At 40.3% G+C, this 24,631-nt stretch overlaps 1 protein-coding gene across 2 annotated transcripts in view; it reads left to right on the top strand.

The window, feature by feature from the left end:
- Nucleotides 1–24,631, top strand: part of LOC117487197 (pro-neuregulin-3, membrane-bound isoform) — a 474,636-nt gene that overhangs the window by 270,573 nt on the left and 179,432 nt on the right. For both annotated transcript variants that reach the window (XM_034135858.1, XM_034135857.1), the window contains exon 2: nt 20,589–20,718. In XM_034135858.1, coding sequence (XP_033991749.1) covers nt 20,589–20,718 — 130 coding nt within the window. The remainder of the gene's footprint in view (nt 1–20,588; nt 20,719–24,631) is intronic.

Raw genomic sequence — 24,631 nt, 5'->3', positions numbered from 1 at the left:
TTGCTCTACTATATAACTATATTTTCCCATAGCTCATGAGCTGTACATGTGCACACGCTTCATCAGAGGATCAGACATTTTATTTTTTGTAAATCCTCACAAAGAGTACTAGAAATAACCTGTGTATTTTTGTTCAACTTGAATAACATCTCCATTGAAATCCAATAAATTCCAATACAGTTGGTTACAAATGTAATTGATCGATGATCCTAATGTGTGTCCTAATCCTAAATCTCTCTCTAGGGCTTTAAGCAAATCCAACTAGGTTTCAGACTGTATAAATATATGGCTGTTCATGAGGTCAAATTAGCTTCTAAACGGACTACTTACAATCCAGACGTATATGTCGTCTCTTATCTTCAACTCACGTCTCGCAGATAAACATGCTAATTGAATTTTAAACAATTAGCAGCGCCTGAAAAATGATTGGCCTTGATATCTGGTAGATTCACCAAAAATATATATACCCCCTTCCTCCCAGAGGATTATCAAGATTCAAGATTCAAGGCTTTGTTGTCATGTGCACAGCAGCTACAGTGAAGATATGTCTATGCAAAACTGAAGTCCCAGGCTCCTCCAACAGAGCAACATGAATATAGATAGGACATCAAACAAATAAAACCAATAAAAAAAGAAATAACAGAATTGAAATACAATTGTGCAAGAGAATATTGTGAGGTGTGCAAGTAAATACAAATAAAATAGAAATAGTGCAATCATGGTCAGACCAAAAAAATGTGTTCCTAAATTGGGGGATGTCATGTTTTTCCCACAATCATATTAGCTTAACAATGTGACACCATTACTGGACATAAATACACACTGTTTCCACACATTCATGTAAATATATCTAATATGTAATATGTATATATGACCCAATATGTATATATGCTCATTTTTTGTATTATTCATTTCTTATTTCATAGTTTGTCATCATTTTTATTTGTATCTTTGATTGTATTAATCTGTGTGAATCTGTGCTGTCCTGTTTTTCATCCTTACCCTGTTGCTGTTTGAACTACTGAACTTCCCCACAGGGTTTATTTAAAGGTCCATCTTATCTTATCTTATCTTAAACAGAAGTACAGCAATTGAATATATGAAACTAATCCTTCCGTGGTGTGGTTAATGGAGAAAGTAGATGATGTTAAACAAATAAAACACCCATCAAAAGTCCTTTCTGATCCGAAAACCTGCAACCTATCATTCATACGACTGTTAGAACATAACTGTAAGGCTGTGTGCTTCAACAGACATAAATTACATGAATGGCGATACCTATTACAGCGTTTACTCTGACAAATAGAGAGCACAACAGATGTATAAGTGGCAGGGCTGCTTGCTTCAGACACCGGCAGTAAACTAAGTATTTTACCACCTGGTGCCATGGCCAGAGACTGTGAAATGTGGCTACATGCTGTAAGGAGTTCACTAAATTAATGTAAACATTATTGAGATTAAGCTGCCAGATACAACAGTGGTGGGGTCTGTGCCAGCATATATATAGTCTGATTATAGGAACAAGCACCGCATCTTATGCAGCCGGCTGACATGATGAAGAGATATTGCTCTAATGTGACTGAGCTGGTAGAAAACATAGTGATGGAGAGCTGCAATTACACTTCGCTACTAGTTTTCCGAATAAATTCTGTCATATTTTTAGCTTTGTATCCCTAGATAATGCAGTTTATGAATGTTTAGGGAGGAAATTACCCCTTTTTTTAGTTACTGTAAGATACTGTATATATTAACAGATAGCCATGAAAGACTGCAGAGTGTAACAAGTACTTTTACTGTTGATACATGAAGTACATTTAGCTGGTAATACTTTGGCACTTTCTGAAATGGGTCATTGTGTTGAATGGATACTTTTCCTTTTTGTACTTTTTTTTATGAATTTTGAGATCAGGACGTTTACAGACATATGAGGATTCAAATATGTGAACAGTTTATGAATGTGGGGGTGTGGAAACGACCCCTTTTCTTAGGCCACAGTAGCTACTGTAAGATGCTGTATATATTAAAAGATATGAAAGACTGCAGAGCGTAACAATTAACTAAAGTGCTTTGTTGACATGGGAGGAGATGGCAGTGGCCACAGCAGAGAAGCATGACAAACAGGGATAATTACACTGGTATCCATTAAGTCCCCACATTATTACTGCAGGCGATTATATCTCCAATGTTATATGGACGAGCAAAATTAACAAAAAGCACGACACAGCTCAAGAGTCCCACAGAAGGTCACAGACCTTTTGGTGTGAAGGAGAGAGAAACAACCTTTCTGCATCTTTCTAACAAATAACTAGGGAATGATGTCTCAGGGTGTGAGGCACAGGAGAGCCAGAGTGAAATTGTTTTTCAGAATGATGCACAACACATAAGTGGCTTCATGTGCAGAATCAAGTCCTGCAGAGAGTCACTTGACCTGAATACAGTCTCTGAGATCCAACCCTGCGTCGTGCTGGTACGAACACTCGTGTAGGGAACATTGTGAAGGTATCATTACAGTGAGAAACCAGGTTATCTTTATTTATATAGCACGAAAAAATACGTAATAGTACTACTGTATATACAAACTCAGGTGTATATCAGTATGTAGTGTGTCTACTTCAAAGAGTCCTCTCCTGCTGATGTTCAGGTGTATATCAGTATGTAGTGTCTCTACTTTAAAGAGTCCTCTCCTGCTGATGTTCAGGTGTATATCAGTATGTAGTGTCTCTACTTTAAAGAGTCCTCTCCTGCTGATGTTCAGGTGTATATCAGTATGTAGTGTCTCTACTTTAAAGAGTCCTCTCCTGCTGATGTTCAGGTGTATATCAGTATGTAGTGTCTCTACTTTAAAGAGTCCTCTCCTGCTGATGTTCAGGTGTATATCAGTATGTAGTGTCTCTACTTTAAAGAGTCCTCTCCTGCTGATGTTCAGGTGTATATCAGTATGTAGTGTCTCTCCTTTAAAGAGTCCTCTCCTGCTGATGTTCAGGTGTATATCAGTATGTAGTGTCTCTACTTTAAAGAGTCCTCTCCTGCTGATGTTCAGGTGTATATCAGTATGTAGTGACTCTACTTTAAAGAGTCCTCTCCTGCTGATGTTCAGGTGTATATCAGTATGTAGTGTCTCTACTTTAAAGAGTCCTCTCCTGCTGATGTTCAGGTGTATATCAGTATGTAGTGTCTCTACTTTAAAGAGTCCTCTCCTGCTGATGTTCAGGTGTATATCAGTATGTAGTGACTCTACTTTAAAGAGTCCTCTCCTGCTGATGTTCAGGTGTATATCAGTATGTAGTGTCTCTACTTTAAAGAGTCCTCTCCTGCTGATGTTCAGGTGTATATCAGTATGTAGTGTCTCTACTTTAAAGAGTCCTCTCCTGCTGATGTTCAGGTGTATATCAGTATGTAGTGTCTCTACTTTAAAGAGTCCTCTCCTGCTGATGTTCAGGTGTATATCAGTATGTAGTGTCTCTACTTTAAAGAGTCCTCTCCTGCTGATGTTCAGGTGTATATCAGTATGTAGTGTCTCTACTTTAAAGAGTTCTCTCCTGCTGATGTTCAGGTGTATATCAGTATGTAGTGTCTCTACTTTAAAGAGTCCTCTCCTGCTGATGTTCAGGTGTATATCAGTATGTAGTGTCTCTACATGTCTCCATGCTTTAATGTTCAAAAAGCTCTTTATTTTTCTCATACTGCCTGTGCTGCAGCACCTCTTTTCACCCTCTGTCTGAAACCAGAGCCCAGTCTGCTCTGATTGGTTAGCTGGCCAGCTCTGTTGTGATTGGTCAACCCTAAGACAATAGAAGAGTATTACATAGTGATGTCACTATGTTACAGAAGTAAACAAGGGAGTCCAATGGAGGTGTGTGTGGGAGAGAAACCATTTACATGCACACAAACCAACATAACACTACCGGAAAAGGAAAAGCCCCTAAAAGCATAACAAGACCTCTTTATAAAGATTCAAAACAGTCAGAATTAAACTGTATATGTAGCAGTAGAATGAGAATTCAGAACATAGATCTTTGTTAGTCCAACAACAGAGACATTGGACAGTGTGACAGCAAAGGGACGGGGCAGATAAGAGTAACACAAGGTTAGTAGGGTTACTTACTAAATAAAGAAACAAAGTGAACATATGAAACTATTGAAATAGCAGCCACTAATAACATTAATAAATGGATGAAACCCATTACAGTTATTGTCTCTTGGAGGAGTGCAGTAATAGCACTTAGCGGCTGCAGTATAATTGGTAGTTCTAATACTAGCAGGACACACAGTATTAGTATGAGCTGCAGCCAGTGTATGTGATTATAATCTCCAGTGTCAGGATGGAGCCTGCAGGGATACAAAGCCCAGAGAGAGGGAGAGGGAGAGGGAGAGAGAGGGGTGAGAGAGGGCTGCAGCTATCACCTGGAGAGTAATACATTTCTCCACTTCGAGGCCCGATACTTAGCGCTATTTATTTGGTGAACCCTGGAGGTGCCCCGTGAATACGCTCTTTGAAGTGTGTGTGTGTGTGTGTGTGTGTGTGTGTGTGTGCCAAGCTGGGCTGACTGACACACACACAGATTAGCAGCGTTGGTGAGCATATCTGCAGTGAGCAGGTGTGCTTAAAACAAGTGTGTGTGTGTGTGTGTGTGTGTGTGTGTGTGTGTGTGTGTGTGTGTGTGTGTGTGTGTGTGTGTGTGTGTGTGTGTGGGTGTGTGTGGGTGTGTATGTGTGTAAGGATAGAGTGGGAGTAAGAGAGTTGTAGAGTCAGATTTCTGTGATTATCACCTTGTTGACCAGGTAGCTATCTTGACACTGACATTTTCGTTTGGCAGTACAGTCGGAGTACAGAGGCTTGTTCACACACACACACACACACACACACACACACACACACACACACACACACACACACACACACACACACACACACACACACACACACACACACACAAACAAACACATACACACCTATCTGTGCCATGCCACACCGGGCCAAGTATCTGCAATGCAGTGGCTGCCATTGCTTAACTCTGCTGCCTCTCTGCAAAACCCCTGGGTCCCACACAGACAGATTGACACACACACACACACACATACACACACACACACACACACACACACGCACACATACACACACACGCACACATACACACAAACACACACACACATACACACACACACACACACACACACGCACACACACACACACACACACACACACACACACATACACACACACACACAGAAAAAACATGCACATGCAGACACACACTTTGAACAGCCGTTGCTCCTTTATTCATCAGGAGGGGGATATTCCTGTTAATCCCATCTCCTCTCCTTCATCTTCGTTCCTTTCTCCTTCTCAACTCCTCCGCCCTCTTTGCTTTTCTTTTATCGCCCACTCATCCCTCGCTCTATTGACCAGCGCGGCCACACTGTCTGTCTCACATTGATCTGAATATAGAGACACGTCTCCCGGCAACATGTGAGAATAAATACTTTATTCTGAAAGCGGACATGATGGCTTCCTTCCTGCAAGTCCGCTTTCTCTTTTATGGCATTTCCTCTCTTCAACTTAAGCAACATTACTCAAATGCAGAACAATTTAGATGGGAATAGCATTTAACTTCCAGCTACTGGACAATAGGGAATGGGAATGTGATGTTAACTACAAGAAGTCGTCCATCTTCGGAAGATATTAGAGGATATTAGAGGATATTAGAGATTGCAACCTGTTGACTTTACCTGTACAACAAGTAGCAACTTTGTTTTACTTTGAACGTTTTAAACATCAGCAAGAGACGCTGCATCGTGTTGGATCTTAGCCATCTGATGACTGTTCACTGCTGAACTACAGTCCCCTGTGCACTGGGCATATGATTCAAAACAGGAAATATCGCAGTATACGTACATATACTGGGAGATTCATTATGCATGATATGCTGACGTTTTGTTAGCACTCAGTTAGCATAGCATTAGCTGTTTACGTCTGACTCAATAGTTTTCAATAAACCTGTAGATTTGAAGGTCCCGTTTGTAAACTTGACATGGGCCTCCACATATTTAATATTTTTAAATTACCGACGGGTTTAGACACCAACTCCAATACCAGAGAAGCACCGACAGCAGTAAAAGTTATTTCCATTCTTCTCTAAATTCATACTGACAGATATCATGAATTAACTTTTTTAAATAACGCTGTCTTTGTCTCTGCTAATTTATATTTCAAGCAGACTTTGTTCATTTTGGATGCAAAAGGGCTGACAGGTGACCGGGGAAACGCTGATATATAATGTCGGTTGCTGATGCTATAGAATAGACGCTATCCTCCAAAGATGGATGCAACACCCCAGAATGCAACGTGGTTCCCATTCCCTCTTCCTCAATGTCTATAGTTGTTCAGCTTTTCCCCTGTTTTGTGATTGGCATTGCCTCTCTTCACTTTAGGCAAATGTACTCAAATGCGGAGCAATTTTTATTCGAAATACATGTCATTCCACTTTCAGCATGTCGACGATTCCCCGATTTCTTTGTTTTTTGAAAAACATTTGTATTCGCTTTTCATTTTTTTCAGAAAAAGACATTACGCAAATGTATAACCCCCAAAAGAAGAATACATAGAAATTGGGAAATACAACAAAGTTACAATAAAAACATTTTCAAGGGTGATACTTAAAGGTGGGGTAGGTAAGTTTGAGAAACCGGCTCGAGATACACTTGTTGTTATATTCCATGGAATGCTCTGAACATCCCGATAGCAATGAATATCTGAAGTGCTTTGACAAAAAATACATAACAAAATGTCATCTGTGGAAGCTGTAATACTGTAAAAAGCACGACCAATCATCTGAGCCGGCCCGGCTAAAATAACTGGATGGCCTACCTGCCTGTCAGCCTTCCATCTGTGCACAAACTTATCTCGTGCCCTCATTGGTCATGTGCGCGTTCGTGTGTGTTGGAGGAGGGGCTCTGTAAGGAAGTGGCAGATGTTCTCCGGCTGTGTATTTTCAGATTCTAGCGATCTCGAGCCGGTTTCTCAAAATTACCTACCCCACCTTTAAATTAATGACATACAAAAATATACACAGACGTTGATGGTGAACAATAATTCCAAAGACAAACCTCAAAACAACATAAAAAATGTCCCGATGTCTTTAATCTTTTTTTGCTTTCCCTCTATTTTGTGATTGGCTTCCACACAAAGAAGTATGCAACGTTTTTTTTATGTTTACAACACATCTTAGTCTTGTGTGCTAATCTGAAAGGAGCCTCGGTATCTGTGAAGGTGGTTTCTGGATATTTATTGTACAGCTGTAAGAGTGTGTCTGAGCGACAGAGGAGCGATGTTATCTTTATTAGATCATGCTGTGCAATAATGATACCCTCCCTCCACCATTATCTGAAGTTACAGCTACAACCCTGTTTAAAGAAAGCTTCTCTGACTCAGGAACAGTACCGGGGTAATTATGTTTAAAAAATCAAATAAAAGCATGAATGCCACATCACAGTAATGGTAGCTTTAGGGAATGCATTAAGGTCCTTTTGTTTGTTTGCCTGTTCATTGAGTGCGGTGTAGGAGGTATTTAGACATGAATTCTGAAAACATTATGAATTCAGGAGCAAACACAAAAGCTCACCCCACCCCCCCACCCCCTCATCACACACTCCTCCACTGAGGTAGGAGTTTACAATAAAGTGTTCTTATCAAATATCTTAACCCGTGCACCAGCGATGCAGGAAACACACTTTCGGTCTGTACTACAGGTTCAAGATTTTGATCTAAAATTATGTATTTTTCTTAATACTGGGATGTGAGCCAGGCTTTTCTTTAACTGTTATCAACTATTAACGTTCAATAATGTTAAAATGTAAAACACTAGAAGAAATTGAGGGTGAAGTCCATGAATTACATTAGCCGCTTTCACACCAAGTACTTTGCCGTACTTAGTTCCCAGCACTTAGTTCCCAGCACTTAGTTCCCAGCACTTAGTTCCCAGCACTTAGTGCCCAGCACTTAGTTCCCAGCACTTAGTGCCCCCATGGAACTAAAGAGCAGATCGCGTTCACACTGGAATAAGTCCCTGAGGGAAGATTACGCAAATGAAGCCGCTGACGTCACTTCTTCTTCTTCTGCTTTGGGTTTACTGGCAGGCCGCAAACAACTTCACGGCGTATACTGCCACCCGAAGTCCCCAGCCGGAAGTCCCCGGAGTTGGGGGGGGACTACATTTACGATTTACTCGGAAGGCTTCAGTAGAAGCTGCTGGGACTCCCAGCAGCTTCTACTGAAGCCTTCCGAGTAAATCGCCAGAACGCCGACACCTCCTCATCTCCACCGCTCCCATGTTTTCTTTTGTGTTGCCATAAGTTAGTCTCTCTGCATTGGTGCGCGGGGCTAATGCTAATAATGCTAATGCCAGCAAACAATGGCAGCTTCACAAAACTTTTCAGAGTTTTACGGGGCGTGGTTTGCAATTCGCCCAGCCAATCAGAAATTGGTACTTGTTTCTCCCCAGGATAGTCCCACCTCTCTAGCAGGGACTGAAAATGGGGGAAAGTTCTCTGAACTAAGTTCTCTTTTTGGTGTGAACGCAAAATTCCAGGCACTAACGGAACTAAACGGGAAAAGTACTCCGGTGTGAAAGCGCCTATTGTTACTAGTAATATATCTCTCTATACAGTGCTGCTATATTTGCTATAACCACACACTGCTGATAATGAATCAGAATGTGAAACAGGTGAATTGAGAAGTAGGTTTACACATACAAGGAAATAGCTTTGGTCCGTAAGGTCCATATAAACACAGTGAGAGAAAATAACTTGTAAGAAAGAACCAAGAAATAGAACAACTATGAAAGGTATTTAAAAAGCTATTGTAACCAATATGACGAAATAAGAAACACATATACAAATTAAACATATGCAGTATTGGGATGTACAGTTTAGAGCTCTGCAGATAATAGAAGAGGTAGCTTTGTACACAAATATACAGACTTATAAGCAGCGTTATAAACATTAAACTGACAAATACAGGCTTTGGTTGATGTTGTGCAGATATGTGCCTCTTTCTTCCACACGCTTACAAACATAAACATGGTTATGCCTTTCAATATTTACGATATATGTAAATGGATAGATGTATGGGGAGTGTAGCATTCATGGGTTGCACCCTTATATATAATTGCTTCAGTTCTTTGTTCTGAGAAGCAAAGCGCTCTTGCTTTCAAAAGAGGAAATTGCTGTTGACCTGCTGCTGCATGGTGGGCTGCAGAGGGACAACAGATACTGGAGAAGTAAGAAATGAAGGGCAGAATGCGGTGGTATAAAGACGGGCCAGCAGAGAAGTAATATATGTTTTTGACCTTTAGAGGGATTGTTTGCTGAGTATGCCTCGGGTTCGTACGAGAAGTCTTTCTGATTAGGGAGGCTCCAAACTGAGTGAACTGACCCAGAAGTCTCTAACTGGCAGCCATGATAAAAGCTTGTAGGATTCTTTAAATGCTAAGAAAAGGCGCTTCAGGGTTTGCTTTCCTATTTCTGTTTGCAGAGGAAAAACAACATCATCCTTCTTGAAAGGAAAGGAAATTCTGTGCTTCTTTCCAAGGCAAATAGGGTGTTCCTAACTCTCTATCCCTCCCATGGATTTTACAGTTTCCTGTTAGATTTGAGTCATGTTTAACCCTCCTGTTGTCTTCGTTTTCTCCCCCTTACTTTGGTGTTCGCCGTCAAATTTGACCGGTCCTTTCATAACTTGTTAAAAAGACTGCATTTTAAGAACATAGAGGTTAGGCCGGTATGAGATGGTATAGCTTGTTTGAAGAGGACATCTTTTGCTCATTTTCAGGTTCATATTTGTATTCTTCTGCACAAAAACCTATAGGGCAGGGGTGTCAAACTCAATTTCATCACGGGCCACATCAGCATTATGGTTGCACTCAAAGGGCCGGTTGTAACTTTAAGACTATATCATTAATTAATATAACTTCATAATTAACTACGTCTGAAAGCAGAAGTCTAGAGCAAATAATTGGAAGTCTCTTCAGTAAGAATGTCACAATATGATTTTAAAAGAAAAGCCACATTCTGGAAAAACATTGATTGTGACATTTTGAAAAAGAGAAGTGACATTTTGAAAAAAAAATCTATTTATGAGAAAAAGGCTAATTCTAAGAAAAAAGGCATATTTGGACAAAAAAAGTCAAATTCTGAGAAAAAGTCAAATTTGAGATGCATTGTGGGACATGTCGTTTATGGGCAACGTGCTTCTGTAAAGTAGCATGTAACCGTATAATAAACATATTATATTCTTTGCAAGCTCTTGTGGGGCCACAGAAAATGAAGTCGCGGGCCGGATTTGGCCCCCGGGCCTTGAGTTTGACACCCCTGCTATAGGGAAATCCCCAAAATGCATAAAATGGCCTCTTTATGACCCCATAAGATTCACTATAATGTAATAATATTGACTATTAACGTTGCATTTCATCATGTCTTTGATGCACCACAGAAATAAGCTTTAAAGACATAAGAAGAACTACTCTAGTTGCAGTAAGATTAGCATAAGCACTGTACCAATTCAAGCAGCAAATGTGATAAAGTTGCCGCCTCTCTGGAGTGTTGGAGCTGTAAATAGGACAGCGGCGCATTGTAAAGCGCTAATGAGCATCTTGAGCTTTGGCACAGGTGTGTTTACATGACATACACACTGCTTCTTTTCTTACATCATCATTACGGTTTATCTTCAATGATTGGCTGTAAAAGTGGAGTCATTTCATCAGGGGCCAGTGTGTCAAAGAAGGACCAATAATAAGCCAAAGTTTACTTCTTAACGTTGATCATTTTGTGCGTGCGTGTGTGTGCGTGCATTTGTGTGCGTGCGTGTGCGTGTGTGTGTGTGTGTGTGTGCGCGGGGTGTGTGTGTGTGTGTGTGTGGGAGTGCATTTGTGTGTGGCCACTCACTGCTCCTGAGGATACTATCAAATGTACATGTTATTCCTGAAAAAAGTTCAAATCCCTTCTCTTGAATATCAAAGATGAAGTTATTTTAGAGGAATTGTATCACAGTGTTGTAATATATTCATAAACTCTGGAAAGACAAAGAAGTGAACAAGTATTTGGATAACACATCTGTTTGGGGAATAGAAACCATCTGAGGCTTCCTGCATTCATTCAAATGTGTTTCTAACACCTTTTGGATGGTTTGTTCGTAAATGACAACAGTATGCATCATCACATGACTTATGCTGTGAGATACAAATTAAAACACAGCCCAAGCAATACATAAGAACATTATATAATTGGTTTAAAATGTAGAGCATTAATATAGCTGTATAGTTTCAATGATCAAACCACAAGCAGAGACTGCAACCGTCATTATAATCGTCTGGCAGAAAAACATGTTGTTAAGTGTCTCGAATGAAATACTTGATATAATGGGCAACTTAAATACATTTGATCTTCTCCTACAGAAGTCCTGCACCAATGGGCTCTCTGGTTTGCTCCATTAAAAGACCATTCATTAGCAGCATAGTTGTAATTTTACGAGGACATGTCACCTCCAATAATTTCATATAAATCATTTGTCTCCCTCAATTACCTCCATCAAGAGTCCATGACAGACTCACCCACTCAAAGAGAGTCTGAGAGAGAGCATCTCCACACACACACACACACACACATCCCCACAGCAGAGCAAAGGGTTAATCAGCGAGAACTCTTCCCTCCATTCACACTTCATTACTAGCTAACGTTCTTTAACTACATTTGTCATGTGGGGTCAGCTGATGAAATGAAACTGTATAATGTGGTAAGTCCGAAACATTTAAATGGACAATCATGCGAAAAAGTTTGGATAAGGCCGACTCGTAAAAGGGACTTTAAGTGAGGTCTGTAAAGTCTGTTACTCTATTAACCAGAATCTCCTCAGAAATAATGATACCACACTCAGTTTTGTCTGCATTTACATGCATGAATTATTGCAACTTTTTTTGTCACAGTTTTCGATATATTCTGCTGATGTTCAGGTGTATATCAGTATGTAGTGTCTCTACTTTAAAGAGTCCTTTCCTGCTGATGTTCAGGTGTATATCAGTATGTAGTGTCTCTACTTTAAAGAGTCCTCTCCTGCTGATGTTCATGTGTATATCAGTATGTAGTGTCTCTACTTTAAAGAGTCCTCTCCTGCTGATGTTCAGGTGTATATCAGTATGTAGTGTCTCTACTTTAAAGAGTCCTCTCCTGCTGATGTTCAGGTGTATATCAGTATGTAGTGTCTCTACTTTAAAGAGTCCTCTCCTGCTGATGTTCAGGTGTATATCAGTATATAGTGTCTCTACTTTAAAGAGTCCTCTCCTGCTGATGTTCAGGTGTATATCAGTATGTAGTGTCTCTACTTTAAAGAGTCCTCTCCTGTTGATGTTCAGGTGTATATCAGTATGTAGTGTCTCTACTTTAAAGAGTCCTCTCCTGCTGATGTTCAGGTGTATATCAGTATGTAGTGTCTCTACATGTCTCCATGCTTTAATGTTCAAAAAGCTCTTTATTTTTCTCATACTGCCTGTGCTGCAGCACCTCTTTTCACCCTCTGTCTGAAACCAGAGCCCAGTCTGCTCTGATTGGTTCGCTGGCCGGCTCTGTTGTGATTGGTCAACCGCTTAAAGATGTCCCCCCCCCTTAGCCTATCACGTACAATGTGTTCGAGCGCTAGCCAATAGAAGCTCAGGTGTTTCATAGTGATGTTACTATGTTCAGGAAGTAAACAGAAGGGGTTCATTGAGGCGTTGCAGGCGGGGTGTTGGAGATCATTTGAGCCTAAAAGAAAGGGAACACCCAAAAAAAGCATAATAGGGCCTCTTTAAAAATGTGTCCTTCAGTTGTGCTCCCTGTAGAGATATCAAAGCACCAAAACATGAATTGCCATGTCGCCATGTTCGATTCAATTCTACAACTTTCACTTAGAAGAAATGTCTCCATCCTCTATTTGTTATCTTTCTGAACGGCTTCTTACATCTCAAACACCGACCAGCTTATACATTAACAAGAAAACAACATGATGTCCCTTTTCTCTCGCCTCCTTTCTTCCTCTCCCCGCGCCTCTGGTCTTTTTTCCTGCTCTCAAGGCCGATCAATAATGAGGCAGCTTCGCTATCAGTTAGCATGGCTGCGTTGGTGGCTAGCAGACCGGCTGTCTGGCTGCCTGTCGACCTGCCACTCTGGGGGAATGTCATCCGTGAAGGACGCCATTAACGGCCCGCCCACGGGACTGTCACACTTTAACCCTCTCCAACACATCTGTGTATCGGTACACACACATATAGGGAGGAAAGGGAGGAGGGAGGGAGGGAAGAGAGGAGGGAGGGAAGATGTGACAGAGACAGAGATCTGAAAATATGTGATAATCATGACAGAAATATTGTAACATTTTCCACAGTGCATCCGCCATGTGAGCAATACAACGTCTCCCTTCAGCAGGGATGGGAAGTAGTGGAGTACAAATACTTCGTTACTCCACTACTTATTTTTCTGACGACTTTTTACTTTTACCTCTTACATTTTGAACACAAATACCTGTACTTTCTACTTCTTACATTTTGAACACAAATACCTGTATTTTCTACTTCTTACATGTTGAACTCAAATACCTGTACTTTCTACTTCTTACATGTTGAACACAAATACCTGTACTTTCTACTTCTTACATGTTGAACACAAATACCTGTACTTTCTACTTCTTACATGTTGAACACAAATACCTGTACTTTCTACTTCTTACATTTTGAACACTAATACCTGTACTTTCTACTTCTTACATTTTGAACACAAATACCTGTACTTTCTACTTCTTACATGTTGAACACAAATACCTGTACTTTCTACTTCTTACATTTTGAACACAAATACCTGTACTTTCTACTTCTTACATGTTGAACACAAATACCTGTACTTTCTACTTCTTACATTTTGAACACTAATACCTGTACTTTCTACTTCTTACATTTTGAACACAAATACCTGTACTTTCTACTTCTTACATGTTGAACACAAATACCTGTACTTTCTACTTCTTACATGTTGAACACAAATACCTGTACTTTCTACTTCTTACATGTTGAACCCAAATACTTGTACTTTCTACTTCTTACATGTTGAACACAAATACCTGTACTTTCTACTTCTTACATGTTGAACCCAAATACCTGTACTTTCTACTTCTTACATGTTGAACTCAAATACCTGTACTTTCTACTTCTTACATGTTGAACACAAATACCTGTACTTTCTACTTCTTACATGTTGAACACAAATACCTGTACTTTCTACTTCTCACATTTTCCAAACAGGCTGGTTCCTTTAGTTTGAATGTGTGTTTGGTGGCGTGATCATTATTATTTAGAGTCATTGCGTGCCTATTGATTTGAACACGATCCGTGTATCCATCATTTCCTGGTCTTCTCTAAAGAAGAGGGACCAATGAAAACGTTGTCATGTTGCCGTTGTTCAGCATGGAAACATTCATCAGCTAACAATGACATTATTGTTCTATTAATATAAAGGGAGGTCAGGTACTCTTTAAAACAGCTGCTAGTTATGGGTACTTTTTACTGAAGTACATTTCAAAGCCCTCTTTACTTTTACTTGAGTAAAGAAGTTTAGTCAGTACTTCTACTTTTACCAGAGTATTTTTAAACACGAGTATCTGTACTTCTACTTGAGTAAAGGATGTGTGTACTGCAGCCATCTCTGCCCTTCAGTATCAATGAACCATGTTTACTGCATCAACATGTTTCACAGATTATTGCCTAATCAGTGTTTTGCTTGATACATCTTTATAAAATATATCCTTTTGCTGAAGCACAATTTGCTTGACTATCCTTTTAAAGGTTATTCATTAAGGAAGGATTGCAATGCTCAAAGAAGAGCTTCATGTTTTTATTTGTAAAAATGTGCAGATGTTAAAGTCCGACTAGACTGCACTCCCCACACGTTAGCTCTCCTTCTCCTTTACACTTTTGCTAACTTATATTCAAACGTTAATTTATTCAAATGTTCTGTGACAGAGGTTCAATAAAGATAGTGCTAAGGTTTGAAGCTCAATTCAACGAGGAAGTAATGAAGGAGAAAAGGCTATTGTCCAATCTGCCATGGATACATCTTGCTGTGTTGAGTTGGGAAAGGAAGCTGGAAATAGTCGCTGCCAAAGAAAATCTGTGAACATATCTTCTCAGAAGTCCATTATGCAAGTTACAAATGCAAACTAAAATAAGGAGATTCAACTAAAGGGATCAAGAGGCAAACCACTGCATGTTGAAAGAACCGTTTAAAGGGACTGCAAATCCTGCAGGTCTGGAAGAGTCTCCTCATGGATCATTTTCAAGGGAAATATTTGACTTGCTTGATAAAGTATTTGCTGACCGGATACCTCGGGACCCATTGTTAGCCAAACTCTGGACTCCCTGCTAAAAGGACTGGAGAAAGATATTTTTATACCGACAAAACTATGAAGTTTCAAAGTACATGTAGGCATAATTTGTGGACTTTAATTTCCTTTTAGACAAGTGGAATTAGGAAGGCACAGCTCTAATGCTACTGTCATCAAAATCCTCTTAATATGTAAGGAAATGCTTCTTTTGCAAAACTCTGGTGCTTTTAATAACCGCTATCACTTACGTCCAACAAACAAATTAATTTAATGTTTTTAGTGACCGGTTTACTGGGACACTCTTAACCTTTTAGAAGAAAAAATAAACCTTTCTTTGACATAACGCCATTGATAATAACAAATAGTTTGATAAATACCAAGCAGCAGAGTTGGCAATTGAATAAATGAAGTTGTAGTAACTCACCTGTGCCTTAGCATAGAAACACGGAGGATTCTGAAGGGTCACGACAATTGTTATAAACCCTAACCTTAACCCAAACATGGAAACACGACTCACAGCTGACGTCAATATCAATGTCCTCCTTTCCTCAAAAAAACATGTTTTAATCTGTATAGAAACACAGTTTGGTTTTCACACTTTGTTCTCAGGGCAGTGCCGAATTAATTACATAGTCCAGGAGATATAAAAAATAAAAGCTTAGGGAATATTGGGGTTCAGCCTTGGGTCAGATTGGGCTTTTCAGATGGCTTCTTCGAGACAGGGCTAAATATTCAGATTCAGGTACATCCCCCCCTGCTGATGTGGACGGAAGAAGAATAATTAAATCATGAATACTGCATCACCTGCACTTCCTTGTGATTGGATTCCTCTCACTGTTGGTCTCCTTAGCATATTCCTCTCTTTGAAAAGTGATCCAAAGACTTCCGTGTCACTGTTAGAAGTTCAAAAAGGGATCCAATCTTCTCATTATGAATTATTTAAGGGGTTACATGAATGTCTGCTACCTTCGCCACTACAACTAAATGGCGCCTCGGTGCGAAAAATCTGTAAATTCTTTATTCCTGACTCATTTATTTCCTGAGAGAAGGAGGTGGAAAAAGGAAAAATTGTATTGAAGTTGAGGATAGTGTTATCCAGCACCCGATGGTTTATTGATCCTCACTTTGCCTCTCTCTCTCTCTCTCTCTCACTCTCTCTCTCTCTCTCTCTCTCTCCTCACAGCAGGGTGGAGTAAATTGAACTGCTTTCTTCGGCAGTGATTGACGTCTGCCGTCTGTGAGCAATGTTTCCAAACTTGCAGTGATATTTTCGTCACGCTGAAAAGCATTTTTTTTCAATCGACTCTGGCATTCCCTTTTAAAATGTCATATTCTTTGAGAGCGTGCTGCTTCTCAGCTGACAGGTGACAAGTGTTAAGCTAAACAACCTACAGTGCATTGTGACAACTCTGTCAACACACAAAACAAAGGGAGAGGGCGACAAATGGTGCTCCTGTCACTTATCACCAAGGCTAACAAAACAACACAGCCCAGTCCAAGCATGAAATCGTGTCTGGTAGGAAATCATTTATGTTTGCAAAAAAACATCTAGTGTTGCAGGGCAATTGGGGAAAAAGACACAGCAGTGCTTTGTAATCCTGGCCTTTGTCTGCGTGTCTCTGTTTGCAGAATGTGACGATCTGCAAGCCAAATATATCATGTCACGACACAACACATGTTATATTTAGAGTTCCCTCTCATAATTATAAGTTTTCTCTCCTTCTCTTTGGAGCTGACAGCTTTTCTTTCGGAGACAATGCATTCTCTAAATGAACTTTAATTATGTTGCTGTGAATGCATGTTATCCGCAAAGTAAGGCTTTAAAAGGGTCGAGTTCCTACTTATTGTTGGCATTGTTGCGGTTTGCATACTATCTACTAACACTATGGTCTATCAAGACTTACTGACATTGGTGATCTGTCCACTTCCATTGCCAGAAAATGGTTAATGATTATCTTTACATTATAATAATTATTATTTCTTCATCTCATGGCAATCATAACCTGGCTGAAGTTAGGAGGGGATCGTGACAACAGTTAAAGAGGACATATTCAGCTAATTTATGAGGTGTATATCAGTATGTAGTGTCTCTACTTTAAAGAGTCCTCTCCTGCTGATGTTCAGGTGTATATCAGTATGTAGTGTCTCTACTTTAAAGAGTCCTCTCCTGCTGATGTTCAGGTGTATATCAGTATGTAGTGTCTCTACTTTAAAGAGTCCTCTCCTGCTGATGTTCAGGTGTATATCAGTATGTAGTGTCTCTACTTTAAAGAGTCCTCTCCAGCTGATGTTCAGGTGTATATCAGTATGTAGTGTCTCTACTTTAAAGAGTCCTCTCCTGCTGATGTTCAGGTGTATATCAGTATGTAGTGTCTCTACTTTAAAGAGTCCTCTCCTGCTGATGTTCAGGTGTATATCAGTATGTAGTGTCTCTACATGTCTCCATGCTTTAATGTTCAAAAAGCTCTTTATTTTTATCATACTGCCTGTGCTGCAGCACCTCTTTTCACCCTCTGTCTGAAACCAGAGCTCAGTCTGCTCTGATTGGTTAGCTGGCCGGCTCTGTTGGGATTTGTCAACCGTTTAGAGATGTCCCGCCCCTTAGCCTATCACGTACAATGTATTGGAGCGCTAGCCAATAGAAGTGCGAGGGTTACAAAGTGATGTCAGGAAGTGAACAAAGGGGTCGTATTGTGTCCATTTACTTGCACAAAAACCTACACAACACACTATATGAAAGGGAAAACCCCGGAAAGCATAATAGGGGCCTTTTGAAACAATAAAATAACAATGTTTATTGCTCGGATCAGTTTCACACAGTTCTCAAAAACAGCAACTATGATCTGAAACCAGCATGAACGTCTGGAGAAAGAACAGCCGCTCAGTCTGCTGTCACTCATCAGCACCACCGAGAAAAACAAGGGTAATAGTCAGGAATTCAGTGAACACAAAAAAATGGATTGTCATGTTTGATTCATTTCGTTTTGTATCAAATCTCTGCTTATCCTTCACCTCCATCAAGCTTTGGTGGGGTTTAAATTGTCTCTGTGTTCAGAGCGGGCTGGGTCTTTACTGTCAGGTTTGACAGTAAGGGCAGTCCCTATAGCCAGAACAAAGCAGACAAAAGTGACTGGTGTTGCAGTTTGAATGAAAGGTGTGTGTTTCTTAAGTGTTGACTTGCCCAAAAAATGTTAAATAATTGTTTCCAATGCCCCTTAATTGAGGCAAAGTCATAGTTTATTAGAGAACAAAATCACAAACCATGCCTCAAGAAGCTGTACGTAAAAATAAAACCGCAACCAATAATATGACCTATACATATACATAAAAAACATTGAAAAGGAAAATGAGACACACACACACACACACGCACACGCACACACACACACACACACACACATACACACACACACACACACACACACACATACACACACACACACACACACACACACACACACACACACACACACACGCACACATACACATACACATACACACACACACACACATACACACACACACACACACCACACACACACACACACACACACACACACACACACGCACACATACACACACAATACATACAAAATGTACAAAAACAAAGAAGGGTAGAAGTCGGATAGTCATCATTTAGTATTTAGGGCAAGAACATTTGAAGACTGATGCAAAAAATATGTTTAATTTTAAATGAGGTAGTCTCTCGAATTTGGGTCAAAGACGTTTCCAAAATAAGGCCGACTTAGTAAGAGAATACACCTCCTCATGTCCTTTCTTTTTGGTCAGTACACAGGCCTTTTTGAGATAGTAATCTAGCAGCTATATGAGCAGTGTTTACAAGCTAACACGTTGATTATAGTGTTGATGTCCCCCTGTAATAAAACCCTGTCTCACTCACTGCTGACCTGAGTTTCCCTCTCACACGGAAACCAGTCCCTCAACAGCCAATTACCAAGGGCTGTTCAAGATCCCTGGAGCCCTATCACCACCTAGCATCCTATAATCAACCACACACACACACACACACACACACACACACACACACACACACACACACACACACACACACACACACACACACACACACACACACACACACACACACTTCATTGTGCTGATAAAGGGATCTGAGGACAAATAACTTCTTCGACCCCCCTGCAAACTCTGCCTATTATTAATTTCTCATTATGTCTTGATTGAGAAATCTTGAGTTCATTTGGATCTTTCTTCCACGCACCATTAAAGAAACAGCCTAGCACAGTAATCAGTGTACGAGTGCTAATAACAGCATCCTGTGAGTACAAGTGATTTCAAATATCTAGAGCCTAAAGTTGTGGCTCATCACAGTTCATCAAGCTACTTTAAAAAAATAAATAAACATAGCTGTAGATGGGCTAATGGGAGCCTTTAGTAGACTCATTGTTCATCTGCAAGCACGAAAAGAAAGCAGTCAGCACTCTGGACTGGTGTTAATAACATCATCTGTGGAGCAGATCTGATTTCTCAACACGTCCGAGAGCAAACTGGCTTTCACAGCTGATGGATGACTGCCCATGAACTCTCTGGAATCCTCTTTGTTATAAAAACGAAAAAAAGCCATTTATTGCACCATGCTTTTCACAGTTTTTAACTCCCTTGTTAAGCAACGGCTGCCTCTCTTATTATTAATCCCACTGATGAGATCATCCATTCAAGGTGCGCTGAGCAGATTCCCTTCAGTAGTGTGTACTGTCCACAATAAGCCATGCATGTTGTGATAAATTGCTGGGAAAAGTCAAGCTCTCCAACCGTGACCACGGGGTATTAATCACAGCAGGACAGATTATTACCCGTCCTCCATCCATCTTTTGCCTGTGACACTGCGGGGTCTAAACAAACAATGGTGTGTTGGTATTATCCACAACGTGCAGTGTGCTATGAGGTGGTGGCTTGTTATGGATCCTCTGCAGGGAGAGTAAGTAGCCTCTGCTGGAAAACTGACTTTTCCTGAAGCAATTTATGATCTGATGATTTATTTCCACACAACACAATAATGAAGTTGGAGAAGTAATAAGCTGCTTGATGACAGTGAGATGAATTGAGGCTGTCAGTGAGCACGACTGTTGGGGAGGGGATGCTTTCACGTAATAAATAAGTATCTACGTGTTCGTTATGATTAACAAGAGTTTCTTTGTTTGTCCGGCAGCTTCTCCGACCGTCCCTCCGCTGCACTCGGAGCATTTTAAACCGTGCCATGAGAAGGACCTGGCGTACTGCCTGAACGGAGGAGAATGCTTCGTCATCGAGACGCTCAGCGGGCCGCACAAGCACTGCAAGTAAGTGACTGGCATTCTGATAGACTATTTCGATTGAATGCTGTTTGAATGTGTGTTTTTGCTGTGCGCCGACACAAAGGGTTGTTGTTCCTACTGAGAAAGGGGTTAGAAGAAGGCTTTATTTACCTGCTTTTTTTGGGGAGGTTATGTAAAAATGTGTGTTGAAGGTCACGCTAAAACTAGCAAAGTGTGTGATGGATGAATCAAGAAATAGGCCTTTCATATCTCAATCAATCTTTATTTATATAGCACATATAAAGGGGTTAATCGTCTTATTGATAGACTCTTTGGGTTGAATGGTGTTTGAATGTGTGTTTTTGCTGTGCGCTGACACGAAATATTGTTGTTGTTGTTCATGTATTGATATTGAGAAAGGGGTTAGAAGTTATTTCATTTCTTTGGCCTCTTTTTTTTGGGGGATGTTTGTGTTGAAAGTCACGCTAAAACTAGCAAAGTTTGTGATGATTGACTAAAGAAATAGGCCTTTCATATAAAGGGCCTCACAAGCACTGCAAGTAAGTGATTGACTGCTGTTTGTGTGAATTGTCTTACTGATAGACTCTTTAGTTTGAGTTCATTTGTTTATTGTGTCGTGGACAGTCCCCATTATCCAACTGTCACAAAAAACACTAAATGAGGCAGCTTTAGCCAACATTGCTAATTTCCAGCTGTTGTCCCCGGCCAGATGATAATCTCAATACTTTGGGTTGAATGCTGTTTGAATGTGTGTTTTTGCGGTGCGCTGACACAAAATATTGTTTTTGTTCTTGTATTCCTATATTGAGAAATGGGTTAGAAAGAAGGCTTTATTTCACGTTCCCTGTTACGGCCCTTTTGTACTGTCTCAAACCTTTCCTTAGAATATTTTATGAATTGTAAGGAGTCCTTGGGGGCTTTGAAAGGCGCCTCTAAATAGAATGAATTATTATTATTATTTATTTGGCCCGCTTTTTTGGTGATATGTGTCAGGATGAAGTCATGTTAAACTAGCAAATAATGTGTGTTTTTGCTGTGAGCTGACACACAAGATGTTGTTCCTATTGAGAAAGGAGTTAGAAGAAGGCTTTATTTCATTTATTTGGCCTGCTTCTTTGGTGATATCTGTCAGGTTATGTAAACATGTGTGTTGAAAGTCATGCTAAAACTAGCAAAGTTAGTGATGGATGAATCAAGAAATGGGCTTTTCATATAAAGGGGTTTGTTTCCGGTATCAATCACTCTCCAATGTGGAATTTAAAGATGGCTGGAGCACGGTAACTTTGCTAGAATTATGAAAAAAGCATAATCCACCTCTGTTATAGGAGGCGTGTGGCGCAGTGGACTAGTGCGTTGGTGTTCGGTGTGCGTTACAGGTTCAAACCCCACTGCAGTCAGCATGTCGTTGTGTCCCTGAGACACTTCACTCCAAATTGCTCCTGTGGGAATTAGTATTGAGTATGTAAGTCGCTTTGGATAAAAGCGTCTAACTAGTAACATGTAATGTAATGTTATTGATTTGTGTTTTGAAAGAGTTATAGTTTCTTGACAGATACACTTTTTCCATCTTCCACTATTGTCATTCTGTCCCGAAGCTGTGCTGGAAGTAGCGTATTTATTTTTGATTTATGATTTATTGCATTAGTTAATGCACTTGTTTGTTTGGAGCATAGCAACCATACGGATCAACAGCTGAGAGGTGGATTAAACAGGAAGATAACAGAGGCTTGTTTAAAGCACACAGACGTTGATACTGTGCAGTAATCCTGTAATCTCTATATGCTGTTGGTTGATATCTAAAGGACCTGTCCCTGTTGCAAACACCCCTCTATATATTGTTGTTTCTGCAGCTTAATGTGAGAGCGAATGCACGGGTTTTGCCATTGTATGTATGTGTGTGTGTGTGTGCCTTAGTTTGTCCCAGATTTGAGAGCTCATGGGCACTTAGCCTGCTCAAATGTGGGGCCTTTTACTAATTAAGTCCCAGAACAACTTCTTCCCAAAATCTAACCGCAGGACTTCCACCCGACCGGTTTTTCAAAGAGACGGTTTTTTTCCTCCGTGGGGTACGAGTGTACATCCGTATGCATGCTCAGTCTGGACAGTATGTGTGTGTGAATGATGATGAGGGCTGTTTTCTTTTTCTTTTGCTCAGCAATGCAAGTGAGAGTCTTAATTGAAAATGAATACTAAACGCAATGATGCATGGAAACAATGAACACAACAAACCAGACTACTAGAAGAAATACAGTTAGAGAGGACATCTGTTTTTGATGTTTAGAGTTAGGGTTGGGCTTAGATAGATAGATAGATAGATAGATAGATAGATAGATAGATAGATAGATAGATAGATAGATAGATAGATAGATAGATAGATAGATAGATAGATAGATAGATAGATAGATAGATAGATAGATAGATAGCAGAAACGTGTTGATGTAGTTTGTGCAAACTGGGGTTAGGGTTAGGATTGGGGTATTTGGGTATTTATTTTCTGCTAGGTCTTGTTGCACACTATGCCATGTTGGGTTCTTCAAAGATTCAAGATTAAGATATTATTGTCATATGCACATAAACTACAGTGTAGAAATGGCAATGACATTCTTCTGACCTGAGCTTCTCCAAAGATGCAACTTGCATTTAAAGGCATGGAAAGTCCTTGAATGTCTTGTTTAAAAAGATTCGGGAACCCAGGCTAACCAGGTTTCTCTAATTCCTCACCATTGTTGTAAAACCATTCATCTTGCTTACATAACGCTAAAGAAATATAACTGTTGAAAGTTTGCAGGACGACTAAGCCAATGCACTGAAAGAGTTAGTTTTCAGAATAATACCCACTGTGTAATCCATTCACAAGTCAAGCAAAGTCCACCAAACACAGATGTCTGTTCTTCTGTTTCGCTTTTCTTTCCACAAAGTGATGGTAGCTGAGAGGGAGGAGAGGAAGGAGGAAGAGAGAAAGAGAGAAAGAGAGAAGCGTAGGCGGTGAGGAGGCGGGAAGCTGTTGCTATGACAATATCATCTGTGCATGGACAAGGGTTGCCATGTTCGCTGGGATGGCCTTGAACACACACTCTGTGAATCTTAATGTGTGTGTGTGTGTGTGTGTGTGTGTGTGTCTGTGTGTGTGTGTGTGTGTGTGTGTGTGTGTGTGTGTGTGTGTCTGTGTGTGTGTGTGTGTGTGTGTGTGTGTGTGTCTGTGTGGTGTGTGTGTGTGTGTGTGTGTGTAGTGCGTGCGTGCGTGCGTGCGTGCGTGCGTGCGTGCGTGCGTGCGTGCGTGCGTGCGTGCGTGCGTGCGTGCGTGCGTGTGTGTGCGTGCGTGTGTGTGTGTGTGTGTGTGTGTGTGTGTGTGTGTGTGTGTGTGTGTGAGAGAGAGGTGCAGATCTCTACTGCTTTATCGTGTGGCAATAAGCTCTCAAAAGGAAAGATAAGGACCATCAAATAATATGACATCTGCTCTTAATTTGAAAGCTGGTGTGACCAAGTCCCTTTCCCTTAAACAAATAACATTTATAGTTTAAAGAGGTATTATTTTATGGATCGGAACTTGGAGATTGGTAATGGGTCAGTGTTTTCTGGAATAAAAACCCCTTAATTGTAATGTTTTATGAATGGATACGTTTGGATTATGGCTAGAAAGTAGATAATGTACTTCTTAAAATCACCATGAAATAAAAAAGAGAGGACTCATACACATCAATTGACGTGCTGTTCGACAGTAATTTATCCTCATGAACAGAAGAATGACAAATTTCACCCAGGGCTCAGGATCAATACATAATCTGATTCAGTTTGTGTTCTCAACAAATTGAGACGAATCAGGTTGTAAAAACAGGCTGATCAATCCAGACTTTAATGGGGGTTGAATTAAGCCGGTTTGTGGCATTTTTTGTCACAGGATTTATCATTTGTATTTTGCCGAGATGGAACTTGATCC

This window comes from Trematomus bernacchii, unplaced genomic scaffold (assembly GCF_902827165.1).
Source record: "Trematomus bernacchii unplaced genomic scaffold, fTreBer1.1, whole genome shotgun sequence".
In the NCBI taxonomy this organism is placed as follows: domain Eukaryota; kingdom Metazoa; phylum Chordata; class Actinopteri; order Perciformes; family Nototheniidae; genus Trematomus; species Trematomus bernacchii.
The sequence above is the reverse complement of the archived record's forward strand: the minus strand, read 5'-3'. Positions and strand labels throughout refer to the sequence as shown.